Here is a 22,310-nt window from a genome sequence, read left to right as displayed (position 1 = left end):
CAAGACACTATATTACAGTGCCCGAGGAAGACCCTATATTACAGTGCCCGAGGAAGACCCTATATTACAGTGCCTGAGGAAGACCCTATATTACTGTGCCCCTGATGAAGACCCTATATTACTGTGTCCCTAAAGACCCTATATTACTGTGCCCCTGGACAAGACCCTATATTACAGTGCCCGAGGAAGACCCTATATTACAGTGCCCCTGGACAAGACCCTATATTACAGTGCCCCTGGACAAGACCCTATATTACAGTGCCTGAGGAAGACCCTATATTACAGTGTCCCGGAGGAAGACCCTATATTACAGTGCCTGAGGAAGACCCTATATTACAGTGCCCGAGGAAGACCCTATATTACAGTGCCCGAGGAAGACCCTATATTACAGTGCCCGAGGAAGACCCTATATTACTGTGCCCCCGAGGAAGACCCTATATTACAGTGCCCGAGGAAGACCCTATATTACAGTGCCCGAGGAAGACCCTATATTACAGTGCCCCTGGACAAGACCCTATATTACAGTGCCCGAGGAAGACCCTATATTACAGTGCCCGAGGAAGACCCTATATTACAGTGCCTGAGGAAGACCCTATATTACAGTGCCCCCGAGGAAGACCCTATATTACAGTGCCCGAGGAAGACCCTATATTACAGTGCCCGAGGAAGACCCTATATTACAGTGCCCGAGGAAGACCCTATATTACAGTGCCCCTGGACAAGACCCTATATTACAGTGCCCGAGGAAGACCCTATATTACAGTGCCCCTGGACAAGACCCTATATTACAGTGCCCGAGGAAGACCCTATATTACAGTGCCCGAGGAAGACCCTATATTACAGTGCCCGAGGAAGACCCTATATTAGTGCCCCTGAGGAAGACCCTATATTACAGTGCCCCTGGACAAGACCCTATATTACAGTGCCCGAGGAAGACCCTATATTACAGTGCCCGAGGAAGACCCTATATTACAGTGCCCCTGAGGAAGACCCTATATTACAGTGTCCCCGAGGAAGACCCTATATTACAGTGCCCGAGGAAGACCCTATATTACAGTGCCCGAGGAAGACCCTATATTACAGTGCCCCTGGACAAGACCCTATATTACAGTGCCCGAGGAAGACCCTATATTACAGTGTCCCCGAGGAAGACCCTATATTACAGTGTCCCCGAGGAAGACCCTATATTACAGTGTCCCCGAGGAAGACCCTATATTACAGTGTCCCCGAGGAAGACCCTATATTACAGTGTCCCCGAGGAAGACCCTATATTACAGTGCCCCTGGACAAGACCCTATATTACAGTGCCCGAGGAAGACCCTATATTACAGTGCCCGAGGAAGACCCTATATTACAGTGCCCGAGGAAGACCCTATATTAGTGCCCCTGAGGAAGACCCTATATTACAGTGCCCCTGGACAAGACCCTATATTACAGTGCCTGAGGAAGACCCTATATTACAGTGCCCGAGGAAGACCCTATATTACAGTGCCCGAGGAAGACCCTATATTACAGTGCCCCTGAGGAAGACCCTATATTACAGTGCCCCTGAAGAAGACCCTATATTACTGTGCCCCTGAAGAAGACCCTATATTACAGTGCCCCCGAGGAAGACCCTATATTACTGTGCCCCTGAGGAAGACCCTATATTACTGTGCCCCTGAAGAAGACCCTATATTACTGTGCCCCTGAGGAAGACCCAATATTAGTGCTCTTGAAGTAGACCCTATATTACTGTGCCCCTAAAGAAGACTTTATATCACAGTGACCCTGAGGAAGACCCTTTATTACTGTGCTCCTGAGGTAGACCCTACATGTATATTACTGTGCCCCTGAGGAAGACACAATATTACAGTGAACTTATTTTTGGTAACAGCCCCCCCCCCCCCGCCCCCCACCACAATCAATTCAGGTTAGGTATGGTCTTGAAATCTGATGTGGCTATCATGAATACTGATCTAATAAATCATCACCGTAAATGAAACTGTTTATACTCTATGATACAATATTGAGTTATGACACAGTTCAAAACGGACACTTCAGATGTAGTTACAACTATTTTACAACAAACATGATAGCATATTATGATTCTTCAGACTTCTCAAACTGAGATACACACTTGTAAAAATGACCACTTGTAAATCTTTTAAATCATAACCAGCTGGCTTATATTTAAGGTTTAGATTTGCTGTCACTAATTTCGGGCATTTCTTCTTTTTTTCAATTACCCGGTACTATTAATTCAAAAACACAAAACGATACAGTTTTATTTAAATATCCAGTTTTATACAATTAAATCTTAAATCAATATGTATTAAAAATGTACAACTGAATAATCTGGTTACCAATAGGGTGAACCATGTAAATTGTGGTGATACATGTAGATACTTGCTAAAAATGTACATATTGCATTGGTTTTTATTAAAATTGTTGATATTTTAGAGAAACTATACGGTCCAATGACGTTTAATCCAAACATATGAAAGTGTGTGTGTGTGCGTGTGTGTGTCACTACAAAAATTAAATGAATGAATGAATGTTTAACGACACCTCAGCACAAAAATACACATCGGCTATTGGGTGTCACAAATGGTAAGTACACAAAAATTAAGTACATGAATACTAAATGGTTAAAAATGTAATCGATAAAAAACGGGACCTTTATTTAACATTCCAAGAGTATTAATCATTTCCCAATAGCTCTTTCCATACAATTCCAGGCAACATTTGGCACATCTCTATGTAAATTTCAGAAATTACTACACAATTCTCAACTTATGAACTGCATCTGCTGTAATGAAAATTTTTCTGTCAATTTTCAATAAAACTCGACAAAGATCTGCAACACATACTTAAGTTCCTGTATGTACAACATACATAATGGATCAACTACCAATGTGGTTATTTAAAAAGACATCAAATAACACTAATCTCTCAAGATAAATAGCTTTGATACAAAAGCACTTGTATGTTCTTAACAATAACAAAGATCAAAAACAGGTTCAAATAACACAATCAAAAATAATTTTTAAAAACTAAAACTAGATTTTACACTCAAATATTAATCACTAATAACAAGTTTTAATCAACAAATTGTTGCAGGTTAAATGCATGTGTTTTCAATTCAATTATATATGGTTTCTAAGAATAGTCTTAAAGCCAGTTCATAAATGAATTAAAACATTTTAATGAAACTTGGAGGCACAAGACATCGGAAGTTTAACGAGTTTTAGTGCTTATGGGGGGAAAATGTGGGACTCGAATAAATAAATGATTAAAAAATAAAACAAAACACCACACGCATTAACAATTTTACTGGTTCCTCGTTGTCATTCAGTTTAATGTGACATACATAAACCAGTATATATCGCAAATGTTTTCCTATTCAGTCTATTTGAACTCGGCCCAGCACATTGCTAACTTTATTTAAATGGCTTACTAATGCACATACCAATTAAATGATATGCATACGTGATGCCTAAATATGAATGGCTTGTTTGCAATCAAAATGTTAGTCCTAAATGTATATGTATGCCATTCAACCAATACAAGCCCATTTAAATTGTTGCCATTGGTGTTTTAAAGTGACACCAGGGCCCTTGCTTATAAAATGTCTAAGAGTCCAGACTCAATCTCTAATGACGTCACACGCATACAATTTGTAAAGCGCTGTAATGACATTAGTGTCTCAGACTCTATTAGTCTCGAGTCTAAACTCTAAAAGTTTTATAAGCACCAGACCAGAACTCGCAAAGGACAGTTAAAATATTATTGGCACCAAATCTTGAATCGGTACATATCTTAACAATAAAAGTATTTGAACAATTCCAGGGATTTATCCAGGATGTTTTGTCATGGTGCTATGTCTGATGGGATTGGGAAAATTAGTGTGACATAATAATAATAATTGGAATAGGCTTTTTTTAGGCCACTGAATGATGCATGACACCATTATTAAATTAATTGAATAGAAAGACATAACTGCAAAAATATTTACACATCAAATTTGGAATTTTCAGTGCCATTAGCTTTTGGGAAGGATCCAATGTTTATTGTCAAATAGTTATGCAATTCCCAATGTATTTACAATGTACATACATGTTCACGTATACATTTAATTTCTTTTATTCAATGGATATTAAATAAAAGACCTGAATTATGGGGTTGTTTTTAGGCTACATTAAATACATGTACCCATAACAAGGAATTCCAAACTCACTTACCCACAACTTTATTGCCGTTATGAACTTTTGAAATGGAATGTGTTGGGGTTTATTAAGTCATCTAAGATTACGTTATAGCCAGGGTTTACCTGTTCCTTGAGGCAGTAATCTAAATATGTATGGTTTACTTATAAACCAGAAAACAAAACTAAACAAAACCACAAAAACAGTCACCAGAAACCATTGGTCTTATAGTGACCCACCCTGTTTTGGTAGATAGAAAGCATGCAAATGGGTTGGAATATGGAATAAAAATGATGATCAGATTGTAATGTATTAAATTAAATACCGAGCTTCATACACTTTGTTTTTTGTTTATTTATTGTGCCTAAAAACATACCAAAATCTTGTGGCATATATTATATTCTTGCATACAAAAATGCCAAACGCATGCAATAATTAACAGTGAAATTTGAAAACATAGATATTTAAATTTATTATTCATCTAAAATGTACCAATTTTTGTTTGCTTTCATGTAATGAAACTTACTCTGTAGACCTGGGCCCCATTCCATAACTTAGGGCTAGAATCACTACATGTACATAAGGTAGATATGTGCTTTAGGTGATCTTAGCGCTAAGTTTGCTTTATGGAATGGGGCTCTGGGGCCTAATTTACACAGTTCTCTTAGGCTCTCTTAAATAACATCACATAATCTTTGCAAGTCTTTTTGCATGGCACTGCAAGATTGCAAAGTTGCAAGAGTTTGGTTTCAAATACTCATTTCATCTTGAAATGGTGGTTTAGTTTTCAGATGTCTTAGACCAGAGGGTAGAATTTGACAGAATGGAAGATGGGGAATGGTTTTGACTGTCAATGCTTGGGGAAATCGAAGATGGTTGGGAAGAAGAAACTACATTTCCGCTATCGTCAGTGACAAAAGACACTTTAAATCGGTGGGGCTTCTTTTGAAATTTACTGGGAGAACCATCATCGGTACTATTTGTACCAACACTAATACTTTTATTTTCAGTAATGTTGGATACTTTAAGGGATTCTTTCCCAGCAGCATCGCCAGAATGGTTATTTTTCAGAACATTACTACTGCTTTGACTGACAAAACCATTTCCAAGATCTGAGCATTCTGAACCCATAACCTTTAACGTTGGAAGCTTTGACTTGTTTTTCGTATTCTTTTCCTCAGTATGCCAAACTTTGTCATTAGGTTTTGATTTCCTGACATCTCTACTCATCAGTTCTACCTGGACTTCAACATCTCTTAAAACCACAGGCTTCTTCATCAAACCCTTGCTTGAATTTATACTTTCCTTACGCTGCAACAGGAATGCTTTATATAAAGCTTGCATATCGGTGGGCAGCACCACTTGAACAGACCGTACAGAGTTCCACGTATTGTAGTTGCTGCCACCACGGAGAAACGATGTGTATGAAGACACTGTGTCGTAAAGAACAGACGAATCGGATCGCAGATCAACATCCATGTATTCCTCATCTCCGTGATTCAGAATAAAATAGTTCTCCATGAATCCCGTTTCCGACTCCTTCTCTCGATGACTTTTGCGGAAAAATGAACAGAGCTTCAAGCAAACAACTGTTATAAAGAACAGGAGAGCAAGCACTGGGATGATGGCCAGATTTACTTTACCACCATGCAGAGATTGCTTCTTCTTTTTCTTGGGCAGCCATGATGCCACGTCATAAGTCCGCTCCCAGTGATCGGTTTTGTTTCGAGGCATGGATTGATGTGATGTTTGGGATGCTTGTACAGAACTGGTCAATGAACTTGATGTTGACCTTGAGATGTCTTCAGGTTCTGCACTAGAAGGTGATGAAACGTTTGTTGCATTATAAACGTTTCTTGTGTTAACAAAATCTGTGACATTTGAGATGTTCTTTGCATCAAAAATATTTGTTGTATTAGCAGTGTACATGGAATCATTGCTATTAGAATACTGAATACTGGCTAATACCTGGAAATCTATTAAAACAGTGCCTAAAAGGAGAACAAGACAAAAAAAGTTTGATTTCACAATGATGGCTACCGGATGTCTGTCGTGAGGAGGCATATGGTCACAGGGCATCTGCTGGGAATGAACACAAACACTGATGAAAAATGCTACAAATCTTTGGCTAAAAGTCTTTGAAAGATTCTATACACAATCTCTGTTTTCAATGCATGGTTACAGTACGAACATACTTGTACAACATACCCGTATAGCTTAAATCACAAACACTAATGGTAAATGCACAAATTCTTTGGCTGAATGTCCTTGGGAGATTTTTTACACTATTTGTTTATAGTACATATATATAGCAAGAAGGTCTGGGTATAACACGTAGCTTAAAACACTCTTATTCCTCGAACATACATGCACATCCAGCATCCAGGAACTAGATGTCAAAAGTCTCATATTCAGCTGTTGAAGTATCCTTTTTATGTCCAACGTTTCCGAAACGAACAGCAAGCTGCTATTTCGATGATGTACTGAAATGACAAAAAGGAAAGGAATGTTTGTTTAACCACTCAAAATGTCATTCTATTGACCCACATTATACAATGCATGTGAACCATTAAAATCTCTGACTCTAGTTTATGAAGTACATACTGCTATTGTTTCGTATTAAAAATATTTAATAAATACATGTATTATTAACACCAAAGCCACATTACACTTGCCAAAATTAATAATATAAGCAATAAGTTGTTAAGCTATTTATTTTTAATTTAAAAAAAGCTACAAAAAAAACCCTACATAATACATGTACTTTTGTATATATATATATATTAAAATATATAGAGCATTCATCAAAAGTGTTTTTTAAGATGGAAAATATCAACCGAGTCTGTTGACACAAATACCGATTAACTAGACATGGTTGATATTTTACATATTAAAAAACACGAGTTGCGAATTCTATTTATCCTATAACACTTCTAAAATAACATTTTAATTAATTGAACTTTTAGTAAATCACAGTACTAAGTCACCACCATCGGTAATATGATGTCATCACGATTAGCACAAATTAGTTTGATGTAACACATTTTAACTAAATCTTTGAAAAAGTTACGCTCAGGTACACAGGAATTGTTGGCGTGTAAGCAAATGACCCATCCACAGCAACACATTACCTAGAGACCTTGTAAATTTGCACACCATTATTAACCGGGTTAATACACTAAAATTATCACATAGGATTATGACATGGATATCATGAGTAAGTTATAGGATAAATTACATTTTATTACATTTGTACTACAAACATTTAAAAAAGACATAAATTGTAATTGTAGTTAATTTCAATTATAAAAAAAAATCTATTAGTCAGAAATTTGTTACAATGTCATAATATTTAGTCATTTTAAAATTATTAAATTAGAGTATTTTTCTTTAAAGGTTATACAATTATCAACTATGAGACACTGTATAGTTTAAAGGCATACTGTCACAGATTTAAGGACCTCATTTCTCTAAAAATGGATAATAAATAAAAATTAAATTAATTGTTAGAAACCAAATCTAGCTATCGCATCACATTAACTGAACCATGATGGAGTGAATTCCATGTAATCCCTCTCGGCAATTTTAGTTTTAGAATTATGGACCATTGCCATAATTAAATTATTTTTACAAAATGTCATTAATAAATGGAGTATGGTGATTATGAAGATGGTTGAATAAAGTAGATTTAGGGACAAATCAAATTATATTTGTTCAGGTAATACTTTGTTAGACCATTGAATGGGTCAGTGGTCTGTGACAATATGCCTTTAAATCTATTTTACTGTAAAATTTGTATTCCCAATAATGAGTAAAAGGTGTTATTTCTACTTTTGCTTTCATAGAAGCACTGTAAAACATCTTACAAAATTTATACCAACGCCAAATGTTCAAAGCTTTATCCGAAAACAAGGACACTTTATATGTGACGCTATTTTAATGTTTTCAGTATGTACATGTACACTATACAAAAATAAATTATGTCACAATTCATGTAAAAATCATATGAATTACATTTCATTTTATTTCATCTTATTTGCATGCTTATATCCAATTAAGGTTCAAGCATGCTGTCCTTGGCACACACCTCAGCTATCTTGGCTGTCTGTCCATGACAGTGGGTTAGTTGTTAGTTCGTTAGTGGTTAGTGAGAGAGAAGAGGGTGTAGTGGCCTTACACCTATCCATTGCACCCTTAAGAACCGAGGCTGGTATGAATTGCAAATCATTATTCAAGAGAGTTAACTCTTAGTCCTTTTTATTTTTAGCCAAAAGGCAATTTTAATTCAGGAATTTCAATATTTTATATAAAAATCAAATACACTTAGCCTTTAATGAATGACCATATGTTTGACATCCAATAGCCGATGATAAGGTAAAAAAATCAATGTGCTCTAGTGGCATTGTTAAATAAAATAAACCTTTTTTTTTCCTTTTTTTTAATGAAATGAAATAATTAAAAGTAATCTACATAATATATGTTTATATTCAAGCATTGAATTACATGTGTATTACCTACCTTAAAGTATGACTAGTTTTCCAGAAAAACGGAGACAAAAACTACATGTGAATCTGTATACATACAGTGTGTATGCGCAACTACAAATCTGACACTTCGAGAATTCTACATAATTGTATACTTGACCTTTACTTGTAATCTGTCAGACAAAAAGCTAGTCAGTCCACTGTGAGCTCCATGTTGACACATTTTTTTAAAATTCAGCACTAAAGTACAGTGAAAACTGTCTAAACCGGGACCTAATATTTATACGATTTAAACCAATTTACAGGGGTGCAGAAATGGAAAATATTTACAGTAACTAGCCCACCGGACCAGAACCAACTAAACTTTATGAGCCCACCTGAATTTCTACTTGTCTGCCAGTCTATAGAACAATATATTATTAACAATATTATAATATACAGTGTCTTCACTTCAAATTATATAGAGAGAGATATATTGACAAAACATTAAGCACATTTGGTAAGCGATCAACATCACATGGCAAACCAACTCAAAAAGACAGGTAGACCGTTGGACTGGTAGTTGCATTTTTTAACTCATCCGTCAGAATTTTTACTCGCATTTGGCGAGCGGGCGAGTACTTTCTGCAGCCCTGAATTTAGACAGTTAAAAGTTAAAGTTTGTTTTGTTTAATGACAGCACTAAAGCTCATTGATTTATTAATCATCAGATTGGATAGCACATACCCTAGCCGCTGACAACATATACCAGCTGTGGTGCACTGGCTGGAATGAGAAATAGCCCAATGATGGGGATCGATGTTTAGAGAGTCACGCTTTAGAATTTAGAAAATTCAGGACCATGGCCAGTTTTGAGAGTATTCTGGTTTGTTCAATGTCCGGCGTAGTCAGGTTTCACTGTACATGTGTAGTTACATTCCACCAGTATCACCTGTGTCAATCTCAACTCTGCTGTGTATTGATGACAAACATGTGTAAGTGTTGTATAAAATGAGTGAAAAACACTTTCAGATGCACAACTTAACACAGAACAAATATTTCAACAGGTGGCACAATGCCAGATAGGGGAAAAAAAGGAATACATGTATTTGTTTAACAACACCTCTGCACATTATTAAAATATAGCTATTTGGTGTCTAACATATGGTTACGGCTAGCTCCAACACTCGCCAAATTCGTCAATTGTGAATTTTAAAAAGTGGCCAATTTTATATTACTTTGCCAAATAATTACATGTAATAACTGATTTTTTTTTTTTTTTTTTTTTTTTTTTTTTTTTTTTTTTTTTTTTTACAAAATAACCATGTTTCTTAAATTTTTAAAATTTAATAAATAATTTGGCAAAATATTTTGCTATCCAAGAATGAAAGAGAGGTAAACACACTGCTACCACATAGGCTATTCCTGATAACAAGCACTTACTTTTATGTTTAAAATTTTGATCGTCAGTTACTGCAGTGTTATAAACATTTGATAGTTTGCTTACCATATATCATTATGCCTAAAATAGCCAACTCTGTGAATATGATGACCCCTTATTTTGCCTCTCAATATCTGGTAAACAAAGGTTGGTACTACATGTATGTATAATTGACTAAATTTTTTAAGTTGAACCACATAATCGACATAATGTTCACAGTTCACAGGTATTCACTTTGGTGAACAAATCAAATTACAACTATTATATTTTAATAAAGATTTCAAGATATCTAAAAAAAAAAAAAAATCCCATAATGTTGTAAAACGTTGTTGTTCTTTCATTTTTATCTTCTTCAAATAAATGATATCGATCGCATTGATATCACTAGTTTCGTTTTCATAAAGATGATGCAAATGGTATTTAGTACCCAAGATACCACTATCTTTGTTTTCATAAGAGTTAATACCCAAACAAAATGAAATATTTGTAATCATTAATTGCAGAATAAACAAATGAGTCAGTAAAAAATAATCAAGTAACTGGTACAGAAATGGAAAATATTTCACTTGCCCACCGGACCAGAACCAACCAAAATTTACTAGCCTGCCAGAATTCTATTTTGTTTTCCCGAAACAATTGCAACATAATCATAAACATTTAAAACATGCAAGATGCAAGGTGCTAAGAGTTGTCTCCCTTTGCAAAACACAGGGTTCAAAATGGTTTCAGGGTGAAACCACACGGAATCCTTGACACTCTTAATACCCAAATAGCTAATAAAAAAGCTGTAAATACCTTGCATAGTTATTTGTTAAAAAAAACCCCAAAAATTTGGAGGAATTTCATGACCTGTTATGCTGTTATGTTATTAAACTCTTGAAAACTCAAAATATGTGTGTACTTTATTTAAAAGTTTGACTGTTAGTGTAGGAATTTTAGTTTAATTATAAAACAAAGATCTGAAAGGTAATAAATGTGCTAGTTTTTGATAGGGTGTACAGGATGGTAGGCCCTGTGAACAAACTGTATAACTAATAGTACAGTACAGTGAAGAATAGCACCCACTTCAAATAATAGTAATACAATTAACGTAAATAACATTTTGTATGGGCATTTTAGCAAGTTTTGTTTTAGATCCAAGTATAACCGACCTGTCATTTTGCTATATTGTTACCTTTATTTAAATAGAGCAGGACAAAAAAAAAACTTACATTTTCGTCCTGGGGAGGGGAAGTGCTCCGGCACCGCCACCACCACTACTACCACCACCACCAACAACAATAATAAACGGTGCATCCAATTGCTAATAACAATAGGTTAGTCACTAGTACCCGGTGCCGAATAGCAAATGTAGGCTAATTGCAGTTTATATATAAAATTTATTATTTCAAACACTGTAGTATAGTCAACATGGTCAGTGACGGACTACCATTGTCGTCTTACTCCGATTCAAGTATCATGATTTCTGCAGCAGCCACTTCCTCAACAGAAGCACCCATGTTGGTAAAGTAACTTCCTGTTCCAAATTCATTCCTTTCGCTGTCCAGGACAGAACAGTTGGAACATGCCCAGGAGAGGTGAAAGTGTAACAGGAGGTGTAGTTATTCAATTTAATATCTTGCACCATCTTGTTAGATCAACCCAAGTTCGTATCTTTATTTATAGCCAACTAAGAATAAAACAACTAAACGAGATAGTCTCAACTCAATCAATTATTTATTTACAAAATAAAATCATAAATCATTCTTTTATATAACAAAAATAAACATGTGTTTTAACTTTCAGGGCCCTTTTAAAAATACATTAAAACAAAAATTAAAGAACACACACACACACATATATGTTGCAAATGGATTTTGTGGTTGCATGTACTTTCTCATTCACTACCATTCTGCTTCCCGGGTTTTACAGTATTTATATCTCGTTTAAATAACTAATGTGGATATATTCATGTTATTTCAAAACAATTACACTAATAAATATATAATCGGGGCGAATCGACTCCCTTTTGGGGTGAAACGACTCCGTACGAATAAGATTTTAGAACGAACCAACCCTGGGTGAAAGGGTCTAAGGGCGAAACAACACAGGATTCGAAATGGTTTCAGGGCGAAACGACCCAGATTCAACAGAAATTGGTCTGCACATGTCGTAATTTTACTGCTTTGTCATTCAGGCATATAAATACTGTATTATACATAGATGCTTACTGATTTATACTTTTGATATGTATTTATGATGTTGAATTAGTTAATACAGACATACTACGATAAACTGTTCAATTCTGCTACTTGAAATTCTGATTTCGACATATAGCCGATTTCCGCAAGTATCAATAACAACAACAAGATGGTGGCCATGCACCTGTGCACCCTCACAGTACACAGCAAAGTCAAAACGCAACGTACTTCTGAATAAATAATTTAACAAAGACAGAATATGATTTGACAAGTATAATTTTGGGAAAAATACCCTTGAATTACTTTTTTTTTTTTTTTTTTTGGTCAGAACGGCGGTAAAAAAAACAAAAAAAATGTAGGTTTGCATTTTCATTTTTCCAGCGGGACTTTTTAATGAACTTCGGCAGATCCTTAAACCTATTAATCAAAAACGACTGGCCTTACTTACTCTAACCAACTTTAATTACCTAACAATAACATAATGACATAACAGACTTATACAAATAGAGTTATTTCCCTTACATCACTTATATAATTCAAACCCATTTCCGCTACATTCCTCCCTGCTTAAACCATTTTTTTTTTTTTTTCAAAACAATTCCCCAAACTAAAAAAAAAAAAAAAAAAAAACTTTTGGTTAACCAATATACATACAAAATATACGCACAAAATTAAAACTCAAACACAACCACTTTGTAAAACCAAGTAAAGTCCATTGTCCATTGGTTTCAAAGAAACATACACATTTACTGAATGTAAAAAACAACAACAGTAAACACTGAAGTCTCTCGGGCAGAAGTAAAAATAAAAATAATTAAAGTCAAATGTCCATGAATATTATCACTTATGAAGTAGACGTATCTCTCTTAGGCGGAAGGAATATCCCCAGATCCCTGAACTTGGAGTTCCTTTCCTCCACTGGCACTGTCCTTGACGTGGTCTGTTGAGCTTCTGAGCATCCATAATGATGCACCTTGTACAGATGATCATTGAATTCTGCCTTTTTTTAGCAGTTTCTTTCCACATAAATGACATTTAAACACATGCACATTCCACACATGGTACATTGCCCAATGTCTCATAAAGGACCGGTACATAGAATAAACGTCAGTATCACATGCAGGAACTGGACAACTCATGCCCTCTCTAGGAAATGCTCTTCTCTCATCTTGCAATTCAAACCCCAGACCTTCCACACCAACATCACTAGATTTAGCCATTGCTGAAATTACTAAAACATTAACATATCCACCGCATCTTAAAAAAAAAAAAATGTATGGGTATAGAAAATGAAAATAAAATATGATAACCTTGCCCTGGGCCGATCAGTGTGAAACTCCAGCTTGTTTCCCTGTTTTGATACATCCCAACCCTTAAACCACAGCTTAAGATCAATGCAAATCACATGCTTCTAATGAGAATGTATCTTAAGGAAGGTAGACAAACTACCCTACACCTCTCTTCAAGAAATACCAACCTCCTTCATTCTCTTATCACACATATATTTCTATTTTAACAAAAAAACAATATTATAAAAACCTAATAATAATATTTTAACATTCTTTAATTACTTCCAAACTAATACAAATCTGACTTCTAACAAAATTAACACCTACACTATAATACACTTAAACATATAACACCATTATTAAAACAAATTAAACTACAGTTTGTTAACAAATCAACTATCTAAAAAGAAAAAAAGAAAAAAGAAAATCAACTATCCTTACTAAATTCTATTTTCTAATCAACTATCCTGACTAAATTTTATTTCTTAATTGACTATCCTGACTAAATTTTATTTCTTAATTGACTATCCTGGTTACCGCACCAAAAATGTAACAGGTGGTGTAGTTATTCAATTTAATATCTTGCACTATCTTGTTAGATCAACCCAAGTTCGTATCTTTATTTATAGCCAACTAAGAATAAAACAACTAAACGAGATAGTCTCAACTCAATCAATCATTTATTTACAAAATAAAATCATAAATCATTCTTTTATATAAAAATAAACATGTTTTTAACTTTCAGGGCCCATTTAAAACTACATTAAAACAAGTTCACCAAGGTAAACATCTATGGTCCATTTTTTTACATTTTGACATTTATTGGACCCGATGTTTACAACTTTAACAGCAAAAGCAAGCGTGCAGTTTCCTCCCAGATTTCAGGCGGAATCTATACAACCATGGAATTAATTATTTCGTGGCGAAATATGAGATGTACCAATAAATATAAACACTTACTGTATAAAGAAAACTTCCCGAGTCACGTTTTACGCATAAATAGACAGTTTGTCCAAATAGTAATCCTGCATTAATCCAATTTTCAGTTACTAACAAAATCTCGAATATTCCCGCCGGCCATTGTGAGCATATTTAAAATGTGATTGAAAACTGTTGGCGGAATCGGATTATTTTTATTATTATTCGTCTCGGGTTCACGAGTTTCTTCCACGATATTTAATGGAATATCATGTTTAATAATAATAATAAATAAATAAACTTAATTAATGAATAATATTTTTTTTTAATCAATTAATAGATAATAAATAAATTAATAATAACAAATAATATAATAATTTTTTTTATTAATTAATATTTAATAAATAATAATAAATTACTGAATAATGTTAGTAATTATAATAAATAAATTATTGATTTAATAATAATGATAATAAATAAATAAATAAATAAATTTAATTATTAACTAAATAAAACGTTTTTTTTTCCATTTATAAATGTCTCCGTTACACACACACACACACTTATATCCACACAACACAGGGGTGTGTGTGTGTGTGGGGGGGGGGAGACAGACATACAGGGATGAAACAGGGTGGCAAGATATCACGCATTTGCTTGTTTCTTGTTTTCTTGTTAATGTGCATTATTTGTAATTTAGTGTGCTTACCTGTGTTTAACACACATTGGTACAAGGCAGTTGTCTCAAGCAGCAGTTGTCACCAAGTCACACTTATGAATTGATTACATTCAACAACACATAATGTTGGAGGAAATCCTCAACAACACAGTTAATGTTCAAACGGTTAAGTAGGAATCAAAATAGCTAATGTGCAGACAGGTACAAGGGAGTCATCACAAGCAGCAATTGTCATCAAGTCATACTTATGCATTAATTACAAGACATGTTCATATGGTTGCGAGGCAATCCTCAACAACACAGTTGTGTGCACTTGACAATAACATGCAAGTAGTGGGATGGATGTGTATCATTCCTGTTCTTTTGTTGGTACCAGGATTACTTCAGGTAACTTTACTGTTAACATGTTCATACACTTATGTTAATTTCTAAATGTTATGGTTAACATCTGAGACTTAATGCTTGATAATTATGTAGTTGAACATACTTTTTCAGTACTTTATTTTTAAAGTATACTACTCAAAAGAATTTAAGGGTCAGACGATATTTTCTGAATGTCAATTATATTAGCTAGACCATAATATCACGCATGGTATTGTTCCTTTTGACAAAAGTGGGTCTAAGCAACCCATAAATGAATTAAAATCCACTGTCATTGACACTGTCGACTAGTTCTAATGGCGAAAACATGCTTACATTTGCACGTAAATTAGGGCGAAAGTGAAAGGTCTGCTAAGTGCCCATAACTTGCTTTTTCACAAAATGCTTCATTTGCACGCTTTGCACGTGTATTCCATGTTCCCAATGCTGAATTTCCGTATAATTGGAGCTTACGTTTGTGTACGGTGCACACTCCAAATTCGACAATGGTACGACTTCGACTGACTATCGAAGATCGAGGAAGGGCTATTGCTTGGCTTCAGGATGGAAATACGCAAAGAAATGTTGCTCTGAGACTTGGTGTCAGTCAGAGTGTCGTTGGCCGACTGTGGCAACGGTACCAAGCAACGAATTCTGTTCGAAATCGTCCACGTTCGGGAAGACCCCGAAGCACTACAAATAGAGAGGACCGCTACATCACCAATATGGCTCTACGTCAATGCACAACCACTGCACGCCGATTACGTGACAATCTGCGGACTGCGACTGGAACTCGAGTGTCTGATCAAACCATACGCAATCGTCTGAGAGCTAATAATCTACACTGCTGTCGCCAGGCTGTTCGACCACCACTCCTACCATGTCACAGAATGGCCAGACGTCACTGGTGCACACTTCATCTGCGGTGGCAACGTGTTCATTGGGGTCGAGTGATGTTCACTGACGAGTCCAGGTTTAGTCTCCAGTTCAACGACGGTCGGGATCATGTCTACAGACGTCCTGGGGAGCGCTTCGCTGACGTTAACGTTAGACAACGTCACCGATTCGGTGGTGGCAGCGTCATGGTGTGGGGCGGCATCTCTATCCACCACAGGACCCCCCCTCTATGTGGTGGATGGCAATCTGAATGGAATCCGCTATCTGAATGACATTATCCAGCCATTGGTTCTCCCAGGCCTTCAGCAGATTGGCGGTGGGGCAGTTCTGCAGGATGACAATGCCAGACCCCACCGCGCCAGGGTGGTAACGGACTTTCTCAGACAACAAGGTATCGCCAGGATGGATTGGCCAGCATATTCGCCTGACTTGGCCCCAATAGAGCACGCCTGGGACGAATTAGGCAGGAGAGTTCGGGATAACCATGCCCCTCCGGCCAACCTTCATGATCTGGGTCAACTTCTTATGGCAGAGTGGCAGGCCATTCCCCAAGAGTTCTTCAGACGTCTGATCAACAGCATGAGGCAACGATGTGTCGAGTGTATTCGCGCCAGGGGTGGATTCACACACTATTAAACGAATGTTCTAATGTGTAAAACCCATGTTTGACAACCTTCAACTTTGACAGCATGTCATGTGACTTTCTTGTATACAGTGACGTTTATTTGTGGTTTTTTGTAAATATGGAACAATAAATAAAAAATTTGGTGTAGTTTACATCATCAATCTAATACACTCTGAAACTTATTTGGTTATAAATTTTTGACCCTTAAATTCTTTTGAGTAGTATACATTGCTGTGCAGATTTGTAATGTAACTACATACGACTTATAGTACAAGTTTTGAAAGTAGTTACATGAATATGTTTCAAGGAATAAATTACTTGGAGCTGACAATCATCATAACATGTTAGATTTACATGTATAAAATGTTTTCAACGGCCAGTTTAACTTTCAAATTGTCTGTTTCCCCATTCTTTGTGTGTCTATTCACCTTTCCCCAGAACTTGCTATAAAAGATTAATATAAATATTATGAAAGATTAATGAAACTATTATAATCAATGATTTTTTTAGGTTGTGGGGTTGGGGCTGTGCATGTTAATTATAAGAAATTTATATTATTATTATTTTTTTTTTTTTAACTGAATAAAACCCCTAAAATAACTAATAACCAGTAATTATAGCTAAAAAAAAAGAAAGAAAAAAGAAGAGAAACAAAAGTGAGAAAAACCTTTGAAACACATGTAAGCAATGGCCTGTAATAATATTTTTTTTTTAAATACTAAAGGAAATAATAATTTTTAAAAAAGTAAATAAATGAAGGCCTTAAAATAAGTAATGACCTGTACTAACAATCATTATTTTTTTAATAATAATAAAAAAGAATAATACACCCCAAAACTTTAATGTGATATTACAGTGATCAATTTTAAGGATTTTGGTTGCTTGCCCGGAGGGCAAGTATGGGTTCACATTGAGGTTGCCCCTCCAAAAATGTGGTTGCCCTGATTTCATCCATGTTTTGAAACTAGAGTTATATTTATATTCCAATAAAACAGTAACCAACAGGTTTGGAATTAATATGTTGTCAATGTAAAATGTAATATGTACTGTCTGACAATAAAATACATTACTTTTTAATAATGTTTTTAAATGTTTGTAGTTATACACATGTACACATAGGGCCTAATTGTTTATGATTTTTGTGATTTGGCGACACCTCAGCTATTTTCTAATCGAATGCACTCTATGTTCCAATCGAATGCACTGGAATCTTCAGCTGATTACGATTTTTCCTGATGTCTCACAGAATCGGCCGAGGAGTTCCGAGTGGCAAACAAACCCACGTGATTTCAACTGATGCTTTAGTAGAGGGGATGATTTTCTGTTTCAGATTTTGCCACATTCCGTTTCAGATTTTTGCAAATTCTGTGTTTGGTTTTTTTCCTTTTTGTGTGTTAATTAGTGTCAGGTTTTATTATTATAAACTATATCCATTTGTGTTTTATTGTTCCAGCTCTGAGCTTGTTGGCTATTGCTATTTTTTAAATACCTGTACACATTTTTGTTGACACAAACTTAAAAAAAAAAAGAAGTTAAGTAATGTTTACTTGCCACTAATAAAGACTAAAAAAGTGATGTACCATATTTTCTGGCCTATTACACGCATTGGTGTATAAACCGCACCACTTGGTTTTAGACAAAGTTTTGACCTTCGTCCGTACATAAGCCGCAGTTAAAACAAAGTTACAAACTTAATTACTGTTAATTATTGTTTGTATTTAATAATAATCAAGAGATCCATTCTCCCTTAAATTCAAACAATACATAATTGTTGATTGTGTGGCTTTCAGTTTCATTTCATTTAATGGATTATGGTTAAGATTCATAAACAAAACACACATTTGACAAACCCCGCTATTTTCATGAAAATATTAACAAGAACTTGGTAATGCATTGTTTGTAATCTTACATTAGTTGCCAAAAATATATAAATAAATAAATACATGATAACATTTTATTTGGTCCAGTATGTTACAAAACGTGAACCAAAAAAAAAAAGTGCACAAGTAAGAATTACTAGTACCCACCAATCGATTACACATGTATGTTTCTCTGTCACCTAACTAGCGTGCCCTGTGCACAAATTACATATTCAAACGTGGTCGGGTCAAGCTGGATATAGGCCAGCGGTAGTGAACCGACACTAAGCACTGTTCTGTCTATCGTTTACAGTTTCGACATTGTTTTATAACTTTTAAATGAAGGCCTTTAACAAACAAAACAAAACAAACAATTTTTTTTTTAGAATTATGTATTCACAACCAGTTTAAGGATTCACGGGGCCAATAGCACAAATAACTGCGGGGCCCAATTCCCAAGATATATATTTTTCAACCCCTTCGGGGAGAGGGGAAAAATTATCTGGGGAAAATAAATGTACACAATTACTCACTGCGGGACCCCCTGAAGCGCGGGAACGTAGCACGTGCTACATGTGCTACTAGAATAAACCAGTAAGAAGAAAAGTAAAATGCTATTTTTGTGTGCAATTTAGAAAACAATCGGCTCAGAAATAAATAATGTGTTGTAAATTCCATAGCATGAAAAAAGGTGTTCCCCGTGGGAGCGACTATAAATGTGAATTGCTTCCGTACAGACAGATTAACGAATATGCCCAAAGGTTTACGAAATTATGTTTTCCAACAAAAGCGTTGTGTAAATCGGTTATACTTACGAATCGTAACAAGTATTATTAAAAAATATTGAAATTGAACATACTAGAAATCAACATTCTAAAATTGTATTAGTTCATGTTTATTTTTATATTTCAAATTAAATTTTACTGTGTAAAGTGACACGGGTAAACAGTCAACATGCTTTCTTACAAGCTTACAGCGTAACTTCCGAGAATGAGCGGTTCTGGTAGTGTTTAGACATACGAAAGTTGGCATACAAAAACACTATATGCGTATATTATTAATATTGAATCTTAAAACTACCAAAAAGATTTATAATGATGCTTGAACCAGAAATACAACTTTTGAAGGGTTTTTGTTTTTTTAAATCGCGAATTCCGTTTCAGTTACTAAATTCTGCGATTCCGTCCATGTTTTTCGTGATCGTGGAAAATCATCCCCTCTACTCTAGATAACGACAGTTTAAAAGCGATTGTGGGCAAGGAAACTGCACATTATTATGTGACACAACTCCGACGGGCAACTAGTATCAGAGAATTAAGTTGCCCGACTGAATATTAGGTCGTCACAGACGACCTGACGACCGTAAAAATTGAGCACTGTATTATTAACAATGGATATAATGCAACCCACACAAAGCACATATAATATGATATATAAAAACAAAAATAACAAAATAAATAATCAATTCCATTCAGTTGCGCAATATTTCTTTTTAATGGGTGTACATAAAATGCTTGATATGAATAATTCTCGTTCCGCAAAATTTTCATTCCGCATTTTCGATGTGCCAGGATAAAAATAGCTTTCAAATGTTTAAATGTGTCATCTTCAAACATCTAATCCTGGAAAGGTTACCAAAGGTATTGTACTTAATATTTTTGTCTAAAATGTATTAAAATGGAAGGACTTTCCTCTGGCACTGTCACTAACCCTAACCATAACTATTTATTATAAGTATTTATAATGCTCTTTATACGTGACAGTGACAAATGAAAGTCCTACCGAAAGTTAGAAAGTGTTATTTTTAACCCCCTCAACCAACAGTTGGCCGCTTACGTGTATTTTTTTAACATACATACATGATACAGTGTCACGAATAATAATAAAACAATCTGATGGTCCCCATTAAAGTATTACGTTTCTATAAATTAAATACACCAACAGTATATGCTGACAATACTTACTTAAATTAAAAGCCTAGAATAAAACTCCAACAATAAAGTTTTACTTTCGTGATCCCCTTTCATTGTTTCACTGGTACAACGATAACGCAATTCAAACACATGTAATGCATGTAAAAGCGTAACAAAGGGAACAAAACAGTACTGTACATTATTTGCGGAAATTGCGACTCTGTATAGCGACATCTGGTCACCAGCTGTTGGTCGCTTGTAATGTTGAAGACTAAAGTGCTTTACACACTGTACGCGAGCGATTGCTGGCGCGAATTTCGTGTTGACACTAGCGACAAGTACATGCACACTGCTCGCGAAAAAAAACAAAAAATTCCTGCGAATTTTCAGTTGTCAGTGACAATACTCGCCGTTTCGTGAAGCAGTTTTTGCTGAACAATGATTAGCAATAACTTTGAGGTATTTTATGCATTTAGTAGTTTCATAACTAGTAAAATAGACAATAACTTAAAACTTTCTATTCCCATGTTGTAAAAGAAAGAAAGAGCTGTTTTATTTAACGCAAGGGGTCTTTTATATGCACCATCCCATAGACAGGATAGTACATACCACGGCCTTTGTTACACCAATTGTGGAGTTGTAGTTGCAACTGCTTTTATCATAAAGCACTGGATGTTCTTGGACGGCTATTATCCTTTTTATTTTCTTTGGCTGACGGTGCCATTTTTTTTTTAACCACGTGCTTCTTGACCGGAAACAGGAAATGACGTTGCAGGCGAATTGTCAACGCGTACGAAAAAAAATAGGATTGATTCTATTTTTTAAATTCGCTCGCCTGAGTATTCGCTCGCTCTCCATTCATAGGCGTGCAGTGTGCATTCACAGTATAGTTTGTGTTTGTCCTATATTTTTCACTCGCTTGCCTAGCTATCTAATTCGCGTATAGTGTGTAAAGGCCTTAAAGCTGTATCCTAACCAGCCGCGAGGGAGGGAGGGTCGATCCCAGAACCACCCTCTGTACGCGCCTGCCGATGAGCGAGCAATGATGTTACATGCGTGTGTATTAGAAACGTGTTTTTTTAACTATGACTTAGCTTCGTAATTCACACGAAACATGCTGTATACCCTCAGAATAATTCGGAATGTTTTCAAATTATTTTTAAATCACTGGCAGGATTCTGCAAGTAAGGTTTTGATTGGTGGACATAATCTCCAACTGGCTGGTGTTGATCCACATGTAATAGTGGAGCTAATTTTAATCAGATTGTGTATTCCTCATCTCCGTGATTCAGAATAAAATAGTTCTTCATGAATCCCGTTTCTGACTCCTTCTCTTGATAACTTTTGCGGAACCATGAACAGAGCTTCAAGCAAACAAAGGTTATAAAGAACAGGAGAGCAAGCATTGGGATGTTGGCCAGATTTACTTTACCACCAAACAGAGATTGCTTCTTCTTTTTCTTGGGCAGCCACGATGCCACGTCGTAAGTCTGCTCCCA

At 35.4% G+C, this 22,310-nt stretch overlaps 1 protein-coding gene across 1 annotated transcript; it reads right to left on the bottom strand.

The window, feature by feature from the left end:
- Positions 1-1,561: 1,561 nt before the first annotated feature.
- On the bottom strand, positions 1,562-20,924 carry LOC121367985. The gene is made up of 2 exons (XM_041492460.1): positions 20,863-20,924; positions 1,562-6,670 (listed from the first exon to the last, which is right to left on the bottom strand). The coding sequence occupies exon 2, from the start codon at positions 6,264-6,266 to the stop codon at positions 4,968-4,970; it is 1,299 nt and encodes a 432-aa protein (XP_041348394.1). The 5' UTR covers positions 6,267-6,670; positions 20,863-20,924; the 3' UTR covers positions 1,562-4,967.
- Positions 20,925-22,310: the final 1,386 nt, after the last annotated feature.

This window comes from Gigantopelta aegis, chromosome 3 (genome assembly GCF_016097555.1).
Source record: "Gigantopelta aegis isolate Gae_Host chromosome 3, Gae_host_genome, whole genome shotgun sequence".
Lineage (NCBI taxonomy): Eukaryota > Metazoa > Mollusca > Gastropoda > Neomphalida > Peltospiridae > Gigantopelta > Gigantopelta aegis.
Note: the sequence above shows the minus strand (reverse complement) of the source record. Positions and strands in the feature narration are given on the sequence as shown.

Excerpts from the sequence above, each read along its gene's own strand:
- LOC121367985 (XM_041492460.1), bottom strand. The coding sequence starts at position 6,266 with ATGCCCTGTGACCATATGCCTCCTCACGACAGACATCCGGTAGCCATC.